At 58.4% G+C, this 16,903-nt stretch overlaps 1 protein-coding gene across 8 annotated transcripts in view; it reads left to right on the top strand.

Moving 5' to 3' along the window:
* The window catches only part of SPEG (striated muscle enriched protein kinase), a 56,621-nt gene that overhangs the window by 32,300 nt on the left and 7,418 nt on the right, over nucleotides 1–16,903 (top strand). For all 8 annotated transcript variants that reach the window (XM_084893088.1, XM_084893087.1, XM_084893090.1 and 5 more), the window contains 19 exons: nucleotides 29–252; nucleotides 2,556–2,675; nucleotides 2,892–2,996; nucleotides 3,588–3,794; nucleotides 4,145–4,268; nucleotides 4,381–4,556; nucleotides 6,808–6,920; nucleotides 7,240–7,408; nucleotides 7,647–7,743; nucleotides 7,869–8,069; nucleotides 9,556–9,613; nucleotides 10,182–10,259; nucleotides 10,365–10,543; nucleotides 11,132–11,158; nucleotides 11,798–11,950; nucleotides 12,135–12,177; nucleotides 13,173–13,241; nucleotides 13,515–15,507; nucleotides 15,846–15,977. In XM_084893088.1, coding sequence (XP_084749214.1) covers nucleotides 29–252; nucleotides 2,556–2,675; nucleotides 2,892–2,996; nucleotides 3,588–3,794; nucleotides 4,145–4,268; nucleotides 4,381–4,556; nucleotides 6,808–6,920; nucleotides 7,240–7,408; nucleotides 7,647–7,743; nucleotides 7,869–8,069; nucleotides 9,556–9,613; nucleotides 10,182–10,259; nucleotides 10,365–10,543; nucleotides 11,132–11,158; nucleotides 11,798–11,950; nucleotides 12,135–12,177; nucleotides 13,173–13,241; nucleotides 13,515–15,507; nucleotides 15,846–15,977 — 4,268 coding nt within the window. The remainder of the gene's footprint in view (nucleotides 1–28; nucleotides 253–2,555; nucleotides 2,676–2,891; nucleotides 2,997–3,587; nucleotides 3,795–4,144; nucleotides 4,269–4,380; nucleotides 4,557–6,807; nucleotides 6,921–7,239; nucleotides 7,409–7,646; nucleotides 7,744–7,868; nucleotides 8,070–9,555; nucleotides 9,614–10,181; nucleotides 10,260–10,364; nucleotides 10,544–11,131; nucleotides 11,159–11,797; nucleotides 11,951–12,134; nucleotides 12,178–13,172; nucleotides 13,242–13,514; nucleotides 15,508–15,845; nucleotides 15,978–16,903) is intronic.

Genomic DNA, 16,903 nt, shown 5'->3' with positions numbered 1-16,903 from the left:
ACTCTGGGCAGCTTTGTGATTCTTGCAGCTCGAAGCTGGAGAAGATGCCATCGATCCCCGAGGAGCCGGAGCACGGCGAGCTGGAGCGGCTGTCCATGCCCGACTTCCTGCGGCCGCTGCAGGACCTGGAGGTGGGCCTGGCCAAGGAGGCCATGCTGGAGTGCCAGGTGACCGGCCTGCCCTACCCCACCATCAGCTGGTTCCACAACGGCCACCGCATCCAGAGCAGCGATGACCGGCGCATGATGCAGTGTACGTGCCTCTCTGCTCGCGGTGCCCTCCGCTGTGCTCGCCCTCGGGCCTTCCTTTTCGAGCCTCATCAGGGAGGAGGCGTCTAGCGGAGGGGAGCCCAGGAAGGCTACGAGGTCACCTCCTTCCTTGAGCCCATACAGCACCCATCTTGCTGAGTCTGGGCCTCAGTAGCTCCTTAGGAACTTGCTAGACAGCCTGCTACTTACTGATCGTGGGCAGGTTACAGAGCCACTCTGTGCCTCAGTTTCCTCATCTGTAATTGGTTTGTTAGAGAATTAGATCAGCAAGTACATATAAAACACTTAGAGCCGGGCCAGGCAAATAGCAAGTGGTCAGTCCGTGTCATGTCTTATGATTATTGCTACTGTTTTTGCCACCATTCTCATTCTCATTAGAAAAGCAGAGAAATTTCAGTGTAAAGGCTCGGCGGCCAGTGCCTGGCACCGAGAGGATGCTTGGCCAAGGCTATTAATGAATAGCAAGTAAAGGAGGAGCTGGAGGAAAACAGAGGGGTGTATTTGGGACCGTGTCCTCTCAGCCTGGGGTGTTTCCCATGGGACTGTCTCAGTTCCACCCTCGAAGGACTCAGAGTCTCCAGTGGGAAGGGCCACCTACCTCCCTCCGATAGTGCCACCCTGTGCCACACGATGGCCTCCTCTTAACAGCGGCAGAGTGACAAAACTCAGCGCCTCACGAGTGCCAGGCTCTGAGTGCTAAAAGCCTGGCACGGACGGTCTCACCACAGGCCTATGAGGCAGGTACTATTACTCCTGTTTAAAGATGCGGAAACTGGGGCTTAAGGAGGGTCAAGGACTTGCTCAAAGGCAGGCAAGGACCATCTGACTCTGGCTCCCTCCTCCTAACCAGGATGCTCCCTGTTGGCCGTGCCCATTTCCAGTGCCACCACTGAGGTCCTTCCCCTCTGCCCTCCCACCCCCGCCCCCTGCCACGGCAGTTGGCGGCTCAGCCCACAGGCTTCCTATCTCTCCATCTGCTTGAGGCCCTGAGTGGGTGTCTGTCTCAGGATCTGAGCTGGCGTCTCTTCTGTTTGTATCTGGGGTCAGTGGCGGCCCTTGGTTTCTCTTCCTTTATAAATAGTCTCAGGAGAGATAAATGGGTGACTGTTCCATGAGAGATAACCACTAAGAGGAGGGAGGGGTATTTGAGGATAGCCCTTATATGAATGAGGATAGTGTAGGCCTCTTCCTCTTCCTGTCCCTGCTGGAGACAGCTCCCTTATCATCGTTCCGGGAACACGGTGTAGGGACAGAGCTTTGAATTCAGAGGGAACCAAGTTCAAGCCATTGCTCCATCATTTATTAGCTGTGTGACCTTGGACAAGTCCATTAATGTCTCTGACCTCATTGGCAAAATGAGGATAATTTTGCAGGGTTGTTGAAAGGATTATGGGGTAGAAAATGTATGTCAAATAGCTGGCATAGCAGAACACTCTTATTGGAGTTTATAATATAATATATATATTTGGTACTCACTGCATGCAAGGTAGTGGGTTCTGCTGGAGGTCCCGGGGAGAGGAGAAAGGATGGGGGTGCAGAGTGGGGCCCCCAGTCACAGCACAGGAGGTTTCCCAGGCTGGCACTCAGTTGAACTATGTCTTGATGGAGAAGGAGGCCTTAGTAAGAGAAGAATGTTCCAGAAGGGAGGGATTTTGTGAGCAAAGACCTGAAGAAGGAGCCCCTATGGCTTGTTCAGGGACCTGCTGGCTTGTCAGGGTCAGGTGGTGGAGGACTAGCAGGGGTTGTGTCCAGGTGGGAGCTCAGTCTGAGTGCTTTGGCTGCTGTCAGTAGGTGCCTGTGCAGGAGGTGCTTTTACAGTTTCCAGGTTGAGATGCAACACGCGGTGCTGTAGGTGGAGTGTGGGCTGCACTGGCGGGGCCCTCTCAGGGCCTCTGTGCTGGCCCTGGGACCACCAGTGGCCATGGGAAGGGCCCCAGGAACAAAGCCTTGATAGAACTTTGACACCAAGGTGTGACACCCTCCCGGGAGGTGCGAAGAAGGGGACAGTTAGCCATTGGTAGGTGGTGCGGGAGGGACTTGAGAAGCTGCGGGGCCTGGAGTGTGGAGGGACAGACCAGAGGGACCACGGCTGCCAGTGTAGACTTGGCAGTGTGGACCTAGGGTTTGCCACGCGATGGACACACTTCTTGCTTGTCTGCCTTTTCTCTCTCCTCTCCTCCCTGAGTGGGTGGGGGTGAAGGGCCAGGTCTAGGGTGGCATGGGCACACCCCTCAAAGTATTCTCCTGGTTCAGGCCCAGTGTCACTGTCCCTCCCTGCCCCCCCAGACAGGGATGTCCATCGACTGGTGTTCCCCGCCGTGGGACCTCAGCATGCTGGTGTTTACAAGAGTGTCATCGCCAACAAGCTGGGCAAAGCTGCCTGCTATGCCCACCTCTATGTCACAGGTGAGACAGGCACCCTCCCGGCGAGCTACATGCACAGCCTAGCCTCTGGCCTACCCAGGGGGCTGGTGAAAGGGGCCTTTTGCACCTGCTCTCTTCCTTCAATCCCCTGGGGAGCTACCTGGCCTTGGCCCTGCCCCCAGCCCACTCCCCTGAGGTGATCCTGTGGAGCCACTGGGACCTAACGGCCCCAGCGGATGTTTGACCTTTGGCTTTCAGATGTGGTTCCAGGCCCCCCAGATGGTGCCCCACAGGTGGTGGCTGTGACTGGGAGGATGATCACCCTCACATGGAACCCCCCCAGGAGTCTGGACATGGCTATCGGTGGGTCAGAGCCACACAGGGCTGAGTGAAGGGGGATAAGGGCGTGGGCAGGGCAGGCTCGGGCAAGGGAGCAAGGAGGGGAGGGCAAGGCTGAGGGAAGCATATGGGGTGGGGAGCGGACAGAGTGCTGGGAGCACGGCTAGGAGCAGCCTTGAGTGCCTCCTTTGCATGGTGGATGGAGCTCTGGGTCAGGAGGGGACAAAGGGAGCCACCATATTCCTGTCTCTTTCTCAGAGGGATTGGGTGTGTGGGTCGTGCTCCCGGGAATATGCTATTCTTTCCTGTCCGTGACCTCTTCCTACTCTCTGCCTCAGTTTCCCCACCTCAGATAGTAACAAGGAATTGGGAATACAAGGCAAGCTCCCTCCATGCCTGTAACTGGACCCCATGCCTGACACTTTGTTGGCTCTTAGCTTGGCTAGGCCAGTGGTTGGGCAAGAGCAGATGGAGAGCAGTTAGAAGCAACAAGAGCCACTGAGGCAGGATCTCAGAGCAGACTAATGACGAGTTCCTGGGTCCTGAAGAACTGAGTGGTGGTGGGGTGGGGGATGCCCCAGCCATGCCCGTCTCTAACAGCTGCCTCCTCCTCAGACCCGGATGCCCTGACCTATACCGTGCAGCACCAGGTGTTGGGCTCAGACCAGTGGACAGCGCTGGCCACTGGCCTGCGGGAGCCTGGATGGTCAGCCACAGGGCTGCGTAAGGGGGTTCAGCACATTTTCCGGGTCCTCAGTGCCACCATCAAGAGCAGCAGCAAACCATCGCCCCCTTCTGAGCCTGTGCAGCTGCTGGAGCGAGGTGAGCCTGGGTGTGCATATGAGTGGGGGTGGGCACTTTTGGGCCAGGAACTGGGTCCCCCACAGCGGGAGCTCAAGGGCTGGTCTGGACATTAGAGCTCTGACAGGAACAGTGTGGCTGGATGCTACCTTGACCATCAAAGTGCTTCCTTCTCCTGAAAGCAGCACTCACAGTGGGCGAGGCTGAGGCTCTGGAGTCAGACAAGCTGGGCGTGCAGTCCCAGTTCTGCGGCTCCTAGACAAAGTGCTAGCCCTCTCCGAGCCTCAGCTTCCTCATCTGTAAAAATGGAGCTCACAGGGCGGTGGGGAGGGTTAGAGGAGCAGTGGGTCCTAAGGATCTCCTCCCCCCAGGCCCGCCCCTGGAGGAGGCGCCCGCTGTGCTGGACAAGCCAGACATCGTGTATGTGGTGGAGGGACAGCCGGCCAGTGTCACCGTCACCTTCAACCACGTGGAGGCCCAGGTCGTCTGGAGGAGGTGGGGCCCGCCTCCCATGCCCCATTCCCACAAGCGGCGGCCCAGTTCCGGCCATCCTAGCCTGACCTCCTGTGGCTGATCCTGGGTGATCTCCCTCTCCTGTGTCCCTCAGCTGCCGAGGGGCCCTCCTAGAGGCGCGGGCAGGAGTGTACGAGTTGAGTCAGCCCGATGACGACCAGTACTGTCTTCGCATCTGCCGGGTTAGCCGCCGGGACATGGGGCCCATCACCTGCACTGCCCGCAACCGTCACGGCACGCAGGCCTGTTCGGTCACGCTGGAACAGGCAGGTAGGTGGTAGCAGACCCCCTTCCCTCTCCTCCCTCTGAGGCCCAGCGCCCTCTCCTCCAACCCCCAGGTGCGCACACCCATTGGCCAGTCCTAGATCTTCCCTCTCAGCCTGCCCATCTAATGGCCATACTAATACCAAAACAACTACCTCTAATAGTACTACCACTAATAAGATATTTATTGAGCACCTAGTATGTGTCAGGCTTAGTGCTAAGTATCTCACGTGTAACTCCTCACTTGATATTTACATCCACCCTGTGAGATGGGGGTGGCGGGTTGGTTGCTATCCCTATTTTACAGATGGGGAAACCGAGGCTCAGAGAGTGTGTTAAGTAATAGGCTCAAAGTCACACAACCTAGTAAGACCGGGAATTAGGATTCAAGTTCTGACACCCAATTCCAAAGCCAGAGGGTGCTCCGAGTTCCTGTGTTAAACACAGCAGGAAATATTACCTCAAGTGTAACAAGCATAGGGAGACAAAATCAATTAAAAAAAAAAAAAAAAACAAAAAAAACCCAAGGGAGAGCATCCTATCGCGAGACGCTCAGCTCCCGGATCCTGGCTGCCCTTTGCTCAGCTTGTTGCACAGGGCCTCCCAGTCTTTGCTATGAGGCCTTTTTTTTTTGTAATTTCTCCATCAAAGATGTCCCTCAACCCCCAGCATGCATTAAGCAGTAATTGCCTTGTGTTCCAGTTTGTTAATTAACTCTAGACATATGTAACTGCCACTCAGGATTTCGGACCAGCGCCAGCTAAAGAGTGTTACCTGCTGAGTAGATACAATTCCAACCAAATGCAAAGAAAGTGACATCTTAGTTAGCACAGGCAAGCTTGTCGTGGGTAAATGTTCGTCTTCTGCTGCTTTTAAGAAATTGTTCAAGTTCATTTGATGCACCTAGTGCTTTGACCTTCATAGAGCCTACCCTCTCACCCCCACATCCTCCCCTCCCACTAGAAGCCAGGTTCCTAGAGGGGAGGGAGAGCACCTTTAAAGTGAAGAGAAGTGGTGGGAGCGAGTGTGAGAAGATGGGGAAACCCCACTGCCCCCCTGTGGACGGTGGTTGGGGTGAGGCCCCAGATCATTGGGGCTCCAGATCTCCCTTTTACCTGTCTTTTCCTTGCCCAGTTTCCCCCACCCCAACCCCTGTCAATTTCTCCTCAACCTCCGCTTTGCTCCTTGATAGTACCATCTGCAGGGCTCATCTTTCTTTCCAGATATAGGGAGAGACCCTGGCCACCCAGCCCTCAGCCTGGCCTGGCTGCGACAGTGACACGGATACTGAGTTCCAGCCAACCAGGGCTACAACAGGCCTGGGGCTTGGATCTACATTCTCTCCCACTGTGGGTCCCCCCTCCCCCCACGGACAGGGCAAGAGGAATGGCCCCTGTCCTCCTCTTTCCTCCACATCCGCCCCACTCCCAGGATGCCCTTCTCTTTTACCTATATAAAACCAGGCAGTGTGCTGTGGTGGTGGGCCCTGCTCTTCCCCTGGGCCTGACCGCTCCACCCTCCTTACAGCGTAGCTCCTCAGCCATGCTCAGGAAGAGGCACCAGGAAGTTACAGGCTCCTCTGCAAAGCACACTGGGATATGTATTTAATTCCATCACGAGAATTAGAAGCCACTCTATAAGGAAATAACACGGTCGCATGATATGTGTAGAGAATAAAACCACAGTCACATGTGAGAGGGCTAAGCTGAGATTCGGCTCCAGTTTGCTCTTCCCATCTCCAAGATGGCAGAGGGCCCCGTAAGCACTTAAACAAGATTCAGAGAGGAAGCTTCAAGGCAGAGGCAATGCCATCGTGAACTTGATTCAGGGTCACAGGCTCAGCGGACTGCGGAGCTCAGAACAATGAAGTCTGAGAAGCCCTCAATGGGACTGTGCAGAGGGCGATCGCCCAACAGGGGGCAGTGTTGAGCCACTCCACGCCATGCCCGTTAATGCAGGGAAGGAAGAAGCTCAGGATGGCCAGCCCTGATTTGTCAAGAGAGACAGGAAATCCAGATTTCTTTTGTGTGTGAAAATCTCATTTCAAAGCTGGCAGATGAACACTGAGGATCAAACAAAGCAAGCCTGCCCGTTCTGGTTTAGGTTTTCTGAGATTTGGGGGACATGGCGTATGGATTTACAGGGAGAGCGGTCGGTCCCGTGGGTGAGGTGCTGGGGAGAGGAGCTGAGGAGGCAGGCCCATGTGACCCCAACATTCTGTCCCCTCCCTTTTCCACTCCCACCTCCTGTGTTCCAGAGGCCCCTCGGTTTGAGTCCATCATGGAGGATGTGGAGGTGGGGGCTGGGGAAACGGCTCGCTTCGCTGTGGTGGTTGAGGGGAAGCCACTGCCGGACATCATGTGGTACAAGGTCAGAGGGTGACGCGGTGGCCTCAGGGGAGGCCCAGCCTGGGGCTGGCCTGGAGCCTGGGAGGAAGGAGGAGGGGTTTCCTGGGAGTGTGGGAGGGGTCCAGGCAGCCTTAGGAGGACGGTACGTTTTAGAAGGAAGTGGGACCCAGAGGTGCTGAGTGATGCTGGTGGGCGTGTGAGGAACTGGGGAACTAATCGGGATAGAAGGGGTTCTTGGCCCTGAGGTAGGGGTGAGACTGGGTCTCTGGCATGGAGGTAAAGCTGGGTCCCAGGCGGAGGTGAGGCCAGGCCCAGGCTGGACGTGACGGCCAACTCTGCAGGATGAGGTGCTGCTGACCGAGAGCAGCCACGTGAGCTTCGTGTACGAGGAGAATGAGTGCTCCCTGGTGGTGCTCAGCACGGGCGCCCAGGACGGAGGGGTCTACACCTGCACGGCCCGGAACCTGGCTGGAGAAGTCTTCTGCAAGGCAGAGCTGGCTGTGCGTTCAGGTGGGCTGGACCTCAGGGCAGAGTGCTCACCCCTGGGCAGCCACATGAGCCCCTGTCCAGGAGTCACTCATCTGGCCGTGCACCCCTTGGCTCCCACATCTTCCAGCCCCGGCACCCCACCCGGGCTTCTGACCTTCTTGCTCCTCTTCTGTCTTCTCCATCTACCCTGCCTGTCTCAGTCTCTGCCCTCCTTCCTCTCCTGCCCTCCCCATCTAACACCAGGCCTCTCTTTCCACAGCTCAGACAGCTATGGAGGTAGACGGGGCCCGGGAAGACGAGGAACAGCGGGGAAAGAGACTCAGCGACTTTTATGACATCCACCAGGAGATCGGCAGGTGCGGGCGAGGTGTGGGGTGTGGTGTCCGGGGGCCAAGAGAGGCTGGGTCTGTGGCCGGGAGGTGTGGAGAGTCCGTGTTGCAGCGATGCCTGCATCCCATCCTCTCCGTCTGCCATCCCCCAGGGGTGCCTTCTCCTACCTGCGGCGTGTGGTGGAGCGGAGCTCTGGCCTGGAGTTTGCAGCCAAGTTCATCCCCAGCCAGGCCAAGCCAAAGGCCTCCGCATGGCGGGAGGCTCGGCTCCTAGCCCGGCTCCAGCACGACTGCGTCCTCTACTTCCACGAGGCCTTTGAGAGGCGCCGGGGGCTGGTCATTGTCACCGAGCTGTATCCTGGCACAGGCTGGGGGTCGAGGGGAGACCTGGCCTGGATGACCGGTCCTTGTAACAACCAATCAGTAACGTGTTTCACACTTAACCAAGTGGCCCCATTGACACTTGGGAGGGGCAGGCTACCTTTACAAAACGAGCCCATTGACAGTTGGGGGTTCTGAAGGCATCTTATAAATACTTCATAGAGGGGAAGTCTTTAAAAACCAACATTTTCTGCCCCCTTCCCCCTTTTAGCTTAAACGTACATAGGACTTAATGTGTGCCTCACAGTGGTCTGAGAGTTTTATTTATTTAATCTTCATGTGTATCTACTTACCTCGTGGAGTTTTATTATCCCCATTTTACAGACGATGGAACTGAGGTATGGAGAGGTTAACTCACTAGAAGTCACACAGCTAGGAAAAGGCATGGGATTTTGATCATGAAATGCAGTATAGCACATCTGAACATTGAAAGTGACCCCATTTCAGATGAGCATCAATCCTTGGCTTTATTAGGAGGCCGTTACCATAAAGAATGGCTTTTAGCTTTGTAAGAGAGTTTGTTAAACAAAGGCACACCATGGCAAGGATGCTGGGTGGTTGGCTTGTCACTCTCACAAGCAGGGTAACCACGTGCTTCACACCAGGCTGCACTGTTAGAACCCAGACCTCGGCAAAATGGCCGGTTATTGTGTGTCATGGACCTTCTAGGCTAGGGGTGTCGAACTCAATCAGAGAAGGGGCCAAAATCTAAAATCCAGCCTAAATCGCGGGCCGAATGGTTTACTGAACAGTCATAAACTGACAATGTCATAAACTGACAGCGGAGTGCAGTGATGACAGCGCGGTGCGGGCCACATTGCAAGGCCTGGCGGGCTGGATCTGGCCCGCGGGCCTTGTGTTTGACACATGTGTTCTAGGCCATTCTCTAAATCACATGTGTCAAACACAAGGCCCGCGGGCCAGATCCATCCCGCCAGGCCTTGCAATGTGGCCCGCACCGCGCTGTCATCACTGCACTCCGCTGTCAGTTTATGACATTGTCAGTTTATGACTGTTCAGTAAACCATTCGGCCCGCGATTTAGGCTGGATTTTAGATTTTGGCCCCTTCTCTGATTGAGTTCGACACCCCTACTCTAAATAGTCAAGAAGTCCCATCTACAGTCAACAAAATTCTGCTCCCACTTGATCCTTACAAATACCTCACAGGGTGGGCAGGAGAAGGTGTTACCCTCATTTTACTCCTGAGGGAGTGCAGGCTCAGAGAGGTTAGGTGACTTGCCTGAGATCCCACAGCAAGTGAGAGAACAAGTAGGGTTGTCCCATCTGACAGGCGGAAGAGTGAGGACACGGTGGCTAACCGGCACCAGAAGTGCTTTAAGGGAAAGGAGAAGCCTGCACTGAGCGGGGCTCTGGCTTGAGCTCTGGGGGTGGGGGCACTGCCCAGGGAGGGCTGGGCAGTTGGCGTTGGTCACTGTTCTCCTTGACCCAGGACACAGCTGCACGGAGGAGCTGCTGGAGCGAATGGCTAGGAAGCCCACCGTGTGTGAGTCTGAGGTGAGGGCAGTGGGTGGCAGGGGTCAGGTTGGGCACTAGCGCTCACCCACCTGAACTCTGAGAGCTGAGGGGTGGGTCCTGGACGTGCCATCTGTGCCCATGAATAGGCCAGGGGTGGTCCTGGAGAGCATGGCAGGCGGGCAGCAGAGTCCTTTTCCTGCGTCAGACCAGACCCCCACCCAGGGACTTGCAAATCTCAGCAGACCCACCCTATCCCTACTGTGTTTCCCAGTCTTCCTCCCGTCAACATTCCTCAGACCCTCCTCCCAGCACGAGCTCCACCTGGATTCCATGCAGCCTCACTCTGTCCTGGCACGGGGGCATGCAAGTTGTGCACTGCACAATTCTATTTATTATCATGTAAGCAACTTCCTTCTGTAATTGCGGTGTGCCTAACTGTGTAGCTGTACATGGAGGCCCTGGGTCTCAGCGACCCAACCTATGTTCCAGTCCCCTCCACCAGCCATCTGAAGGCCACCTACACCTGACTTCTTGCCACAACTCTGGTGGTGACCAAACATGATGCCCCACCCTTTCCCCATGGACTCTGGGTCACCTGTTTCCACAGATCCGGGCCTACATGCTACAGGTGCTCGAGGGAATATGCTATCTGCACCAGAACCACGTGCTGCACCTGGATGTCAAGGTGAGGTGCAGGTGGGGGCGGGGAGCAGGTGGCCCCGTGGGAGCCAGGCAGCGGGGTGTCCTCCCCTTTTCACTCAGCTCCCGCACCTTGCCCTGTGTCCTGCAGCCCGAGAACCTGCTGGTGTGGGACGGCGCAGAGGGTGAAGAGCAGGTGCGGATCTGTGACTTTGGGAACGCCCAGGAGGTGACTCCGGGGGAGCCCCAGTACTGCCAGTACGGCACTCCTGAGTTCGTGGCGCCCGAGATTGTCAACCAGACCCCCGTATCCGGAGTCACTGACATCTGGTAACATTGGCATCCGGAGCGGCTGGGATGGGCCAGGGCAGCTGCCCTCAGTTCTGGGGAGGTGTTCAGTGTCAGAGAGGAGCTTTACTGAGCCCAGGTTCCTTCTCTGAGAGTCGATGGGTGGCATTGCTCACGGGTCCCTTGCCCACATAGCTACCTACCCCTCATCAATCAGGGCACATAGCTATCTACCCTCATCAATCGGGGATGACCCAGGCACTCAAGGCCTCTGGTCTGTCCATCCTTGGTTCCTTATCTCCCTTGGGTGGTCAGCCACCCTGTCTGCAGCCACCTTGCCACCCCCCACCACCACCACCTTCACCCCTCCAGTGAGGCAGGCACCATCCCTTGGTTCCCAGACTTTTCATGGCTTCCTGGGCTGGCCCTGCCATGACCCTTCACTCCTCCAGGGATGTCTGGACCTTTGAGTGTAGAGTCTTCCCTGGAGGAGGCATCCTTGCATTATCCAGTTGTCCAAACAGTGTTCACAGGGAGGGTGCTTCTGGCTAGATTCTTGGTAGGCGAGAACGGCTTGCTTCTGTTGGGAGGTGGGCTGCCTCTCACCAACCCTCTCTTTTCCCCCCACAGGCCCGTGGGCGTTGTTGCCTTCCTCTGGTAAGGACCTCTCTGCCCTCAGAACCCCAGCCTCCAGTGGTCTCTTAGCACCCGCCCCCCCCAACATGTATAGAGTCTGGGACTAGCAAGCAGTTGGGAGTGTGCAGCCCACCCCTTCTTTTCCACATCCCCTGCTGCTTCCTGCACAGCAAGGGGCCGCATATGCAGGAATGTGGACGTCCCAGCCTGTGTCTGTCTGCCACCGCCATGCTCCTCCATTAGGGGTGGGCACACAAGCTGGGTGGAGAGGCCAGAGCAGGTTCAGTCCATTTAGGCAGGGGCTGCAAGATCCTGACTGTCCAGCAGGGACTGGAAGGAGTAGGCTTGGGCTCAGGGAGGCATATCCCCATGAGCACAGACTCCTTACCTCAAGGATAGGCCATGCCTGGAGGAGGCACAGAACAGGTCCTCTAAGCACAGGCCCAGGGCAGGGACCTGGTGGCCGCCTATCTGGAATAGTGGCGGGAGCAGGACAGGCAAGAGTCTGAAAGACTCTGTCCAGATTCACCCAGCCTCTGTCTGACCCACAGCCCTGAGGCCTCCACCTCTCCCTGGCCCCCTGGCCCCACTGGCATCCTGGCATCTCTTGCTTAGCCCTAGGGCCCTGGCTACCTCTCACTCAGCTCTCTCCCCCCGCAGTCTGACGGGAATCTCCCCGTTTGTTGGGGAAAACGATCGGACAACACTGATGAACATCCGGAACTACAATGTGGCCTTTGAGGAGAACACGTTCCTGAGCCTGAGCAGGGAGGCCCGGGGCTTCCTCATCAAAGTGCTGGTGCAGGACCGGCTGTGAGTACCAGGCCCCGAGGAGCCCTGACCTGCAGAGGCCCCTCAGGCCACCCTCCTGCTGCCCATGCCTCTGCCCTTAGACAGCCAATTCTCCAAGTCCTTAGAGGCCCCATTTTCCCAAACATTTATTGACTGACTGAATTAATGAATGATGAATCCTTTCTTAATCCTCATTTCCTTACAGGAGGCCTACTGCAGAGGAGACCCTAGAACATCCTTGGTTCAAAGTGAGTCTAGTACTGCACAGTTATGGTAGAAGAGGTGGAAGAGAGCAAGCATGTGAACAGCCTCATTTATTGAGTACCTACTGTGTGCAGTTACATGATAGGTGTTTGTATATTTATGATCTATCCGCCTCAAATAGCTCTGTAAAGGAAGATATAACTCCCATTTTGTCCATAAGGAAACAGAGGTTTGAGTTGGGGTCTCATAGATTCCAATTCACAGATCTGAACTTCCCATCCGGGGGGTCCTCATCAGGGTTTTTTCTGGCTCTTGAAATCAACCATGTGTCCACCTCTGTCCTGCACTGGTCCCACAGTGTGGTTGGTATGTGGCCCAGCCTCTTGGCTTTGAGCTCTGTGTGGGCAGAGTTCTCATTCATCTTCAAACCCCAGCACTGCAAGGCATGGCGCCAAGTTGGGGGGGGGGGGGGGGTGAGATTCAGCAAATGACCCAGAAAGAGCAACTAAATAAACCATCCATTGAGAATTGTGCTGGGTCAACTGAAGGCTGAGGTAATTCTGGCATCTGTCCTTGGAGAACCAGCCTTGTCTCCCAGATCAGAAATGAGCCCCAAAGAGGATGGCCTGGGTGGGTCGCTGAGGGAGACTTCTGTCATGGCCTGGCTCACCAAGGCTCCAGATAACGGCCCGCTAGCTCCATGTGGGTATGGGTGGTGAGCTGGGCAGTAGGGCCAAGTCCAGGGGCCTAAGCACAGGCCTCCCAGGCAGCCACTGTACTAGGACAGGGCCTTGAGCCCTGGTGTAAGCTCTGAAGCCCACCCCAGAAGCCACCAAGTTTTGGCCTCTCCTCTTAGGTTCAGGAAATGTGTCCACATGTGGGCACCTTGGCTGTTGGAGTTGTTGTGACAGATCCAAGGGGAAGGGGACCCCCAGGACCCAGACTCAGTGCTGTTTGGTCCATTGTCCCCTTCTGCCAAACCTTGAGGGTCTGGGTTGACAGATAACTTTCTCTAAGTCCCTCTTTCCCGGGTTTGCAGACACAGGCCAAGGGCGCAGAGGTGAGCACGGATCACCTAAAGCTGTTCCTCTCCCGGCGGAGGTGGCAGGTGAGTTTGGCTGGGTCCCGCTTCTGTGCCTTCCACCTTCTCATTCTGCAGCCTTCTCTCTCTCTAACCTTGCCTTTTCTCTATCATGTGCCCTCCCCTCCTGCTCATCTGTCTTCATCTGCTTTTTATTCTCTCAACTCCCAGTTTCCCTCATGCCCCCTGCCCCTCTCTTTGCCTGCCTTGGGCCTTCTCCAGGGGCTGAGGTGAGCTGAGCGGGTCAGTCTAGCCCACGGGGGACCGACCGTAGGTCTGACTCCAGCATTCTGTCTTTAGCGCTCCCAGATCAGCTACAAGTGCCACCTGGTACTGCGACCCATCCCTGAGCTGCTGCGGGCACCCCCCGAGCGGGTGTGGGTGGCCGTGCCCAGAAGATCACCACCCAGTGGGGGGCTCTCGTCCTCCTCTGACTCCGAAGAGGAGGAGCTGGAGGAGCTACCCTCAGTGCCCCGACCACTGCAGCCTGAGTTCTCGGGCTCTCGAGTGTCCCTCACCGACATTCCCACTGAGGATGAGGCCCTGGGGACCCCGGAGGCTGGGGCTGCCACCCCTATGGAGTGGCAGGAGCAGGGAAGGGCCACCTCTCAGGACCAGCAGGCCCCGAGCCCTCCTGCCCTCCCCTCCCCAGGCCAGGAGCCCCCAGCTGGGCCCAGCCCCCGGCGGGGACGGGGAGAGCTCCGCAGGGGCAGCTCAGCTGAGAGCGCCCTGCCCCGGGCCGGGCAGCGGGAGCCGGGCCGGGACCTGCAAAAGGCAGCGTCTGTGGAGCTGCCACAGCGCCGGAGCCCCAGCCCAGGCACCGCCCGCCTGACCCGGGGAGGCCTGGGCGAGGGTGAGTACGCCCAGAGGCTGCAGGCCCTGCGCCAGCGGCTGCTGCGGGGAGGCCCTGAGGATGGCAAGGTCAGCGGCCTCAGGGGTCCTTTGCTAGAGAGCCTGGGGGGGCGTGCCCGGGACCCCCGGCTGGCACGAGCCGCCTCCAGCGAAGCAGCACCCCACCACCAGCCTCCACCAGAGGCTCGGGGCCTGCAGAAGAGCAGTAGCTTCTCACAGGGTGAGGCAGAACCCCGGGGCCGGCACCGCCGAGCCGGGGCGCCCCTTGAGATCCCTGTGGCCCGACTTGGGGCCCGCAAACTTCAGGAGTCTCCCTCCTTGTCTGCCCTCAGCGAGACCCAGCCACCCAGCCCCATACGGCCCAGTGCCCCGAAAGCCAGTGCCCACAAACCCAGTGCCCCCAAGTCTTCAGAACCTCCTGCCACCAAACCCAGCGATGCTTCTCAGCCCTTGGCACCCCAGCCTGCCCAAGAGAAGGCTCCAAAGTCCAAGGCAGAACCAGTCCCAGCCCCTAAACCTACACAGCCTCCCGTGGCCCCGCAAACCCCAGCGCCCCCCCTCACGCCCTATGCCCAGATCATTCAGTCGTTGCAGCTGGCAGGCCACACGCAAGGCCCTCCGCAGGGCCCTGCCACACCTCCGACGGAGCCCAAGTCCCACCCCGCGGTGTTCGCCAGGGTGGCCTCCCCACCCCCGGGAGCCTCTACCAAGCTGGTGCCCGCAGCCTCGGCTCCCCCAGCGCCGGCCGAGAAAGCCCGGGTTCCCACGGTGCCCCGCAGGCCGGGCAGCAGTCTCAGCGGCAGCATCGAGGACCTGGAGTCCGAGGCCGTGTTCGAGGCCAAGTTCAAGCGCAACCGCGAGTCGCCCCTGGCGCGGGGGCTGCGAATGCTCAGCCGCTCGCGCTCGGAGGAGCGCGGCCCCTTCCGCGGGGCCGAGGAGGACGGCATGTACCGGCCCAGCCCGGCGGGCACCCCGCTGGAGATGGTGCGGCGGCCCGAGCGCTCGCGCTCCGTGCAGGACCTCCGGGCGGCCGGGGAGCCGGGCCTGGTCCGCCGCCTGTCGCTGTCGCTGTCCCAGCGGCTGCGGCGCACCCCGCCCGCGCAGCGCCACCGGGCCTCGGAGGCGCGCGGCGGCGACGGGGAGAGCTCGGAGGGCGGCAGCTCGGCGCGGGGCTCCCCGGTGCTCGCGGTGCGCAGGCGGCTCAGCTCCACGCTGGAGCGGCTGTCCAGTCGGTTGCAGCGCAGCGGCAGCAGCGAGGACTCCGGGGGCGCGTCCGGCAGGAGCACGCCGCTGTTCGGACGGCTGCGCCGGGCCACTTCCGAGGGCGAGAGTCTGCGGCGCCTCGGGCTCCCGCACAACCAGCTGGCCGCCCAGGCCGGCGCCACCACACCTTCCGAGGAGTCCCTGGGCTCCGAGGCCAGCGCCACGTCGGGCAGCTCAGGTGAGGAGGGGCAGGGAGACTGTGTGGACAGGTATGGCTGGGGGTGTGGTGGGGCTGGGATGACAGGTGCAGAGTTCAGAAGAGGGTGGAACTTGCTGGACGAGAGGCTCTGGGAGGAGGAGAGGGTGGGGACACCCACCAGAAAGAGGCTGAGGAGGGGCTGGAGGCCTCCCCGCCGCCCCTCCCCCCCCCCAATTGAATTGGCTTGGCTGGAGCACAGGAGGTAAGGGGCAGAGGGCGGTGAGGGAGAAGGCCAGGCCGGGCTGGGTGTTCTCTACTTCTCTGGGCTGAGGCCTGGCCCTGGCGGGGCAGGTACTAAGGCGCCTGGGTCTTCACAGCTCCTGGGGAAAGCCGGAGCCGGCTGCGCTGGGGCCTCTCTCGGCTCAGGAAAGACAAGGGCTCCTCACAGCCAAACCTCTCTGCCAGCGTCCAGGAGGATTTGGGCCAGCAGTATGTGCCCAGTGAATCAGGTAGGAGGTGCCTGCTGGGTAAGTAGCCGGGTGGGAGATGGGCCACTTCGATGCAAGGGACCTGGGATCAGGAAAACAATAACAACAATAATAATAGCAGCGGTTGCCATTAATTAGCAATGCCCAGTGTCCTATCAAGCACTTCCCAAGGGCTGCCTCACTCAACCCTCCCACACCGTTGAACTGTTGTTGGGGTCATGTCCATACGGCACAGGTGAGGAAACAGGCCCAGCCATGCTAAGTGGCTGGTGGAAGGCACAGAGTTGGTAGTAAGCGCAGCAGCCAGAACTGGACTGCCTGCCCTGTGCACCAGACCCCAGAAGCGGTCCGGGACACCATACTAATGCTCTTTGGCCAGCCTCCTCCCTCATGGGAGAGCCTAGAGGGTCCCCGTAACTCCGTGTAGCTCTGAAGGTCGGGGTAAGTCTTCCTTGCCCCTACAGCCCCCATACCGATGTGTGGATGCAAAGACACTATTGCTCTCCCAGTCCAGAGGCCCACAACCTGGACTATGCCCCCAATTCTCCATTTCTCTGCAGACTGCCCCTCCCTGCCCCCTGTCCTGCCCCTGCAGGGTCTCCAGCACTTTCTGCACCTTCAGGGCTCTTTGCTGGAGGGAGAAGAACATGGTATTTGCTCTGGTCTGTTTCTCTGCCTAGTGTCCTGGGCTGCAATAAGGCAGATATTTTCCTCCTGGGGTCACCCCATCTCTCACCTAAAAAGGGGGGCATTACTCCAGGACTATACACAAAGGCTCAGGAGGCCAGGTTTCCCCTGCTGGCATGCAGAAGGAGCAGGCCCGCCAGGGCAGGCTGTGTGCAGTCAGCAGTCCGTTCTTCCCCAGTTTCCCGATAAAACTCCTCCAAACTGGTCCAGCTGTGCCTCCACTAGGCTTGAGCTGGGGAGCTGGGGCAGGAGAGCTTGGC

Source organism: Pipistrellus hanaki (assembly GCF_964339955.1).
Source record: "Pipistrellus hanaki genome assembly, chromosome: 8".
Lineage (NCBI taxonomy): Eukaryota > Metazoa > Chordata > Mammalia > Chiroptera > Vespertilionidae > Pipistrellus > Pipistrellus hanaki.
The sequence above is the reverse complement of the archived record's forward strand: the minus strand, read 5'-3'. Positions and strand labels throughout refer to the sequence as shown.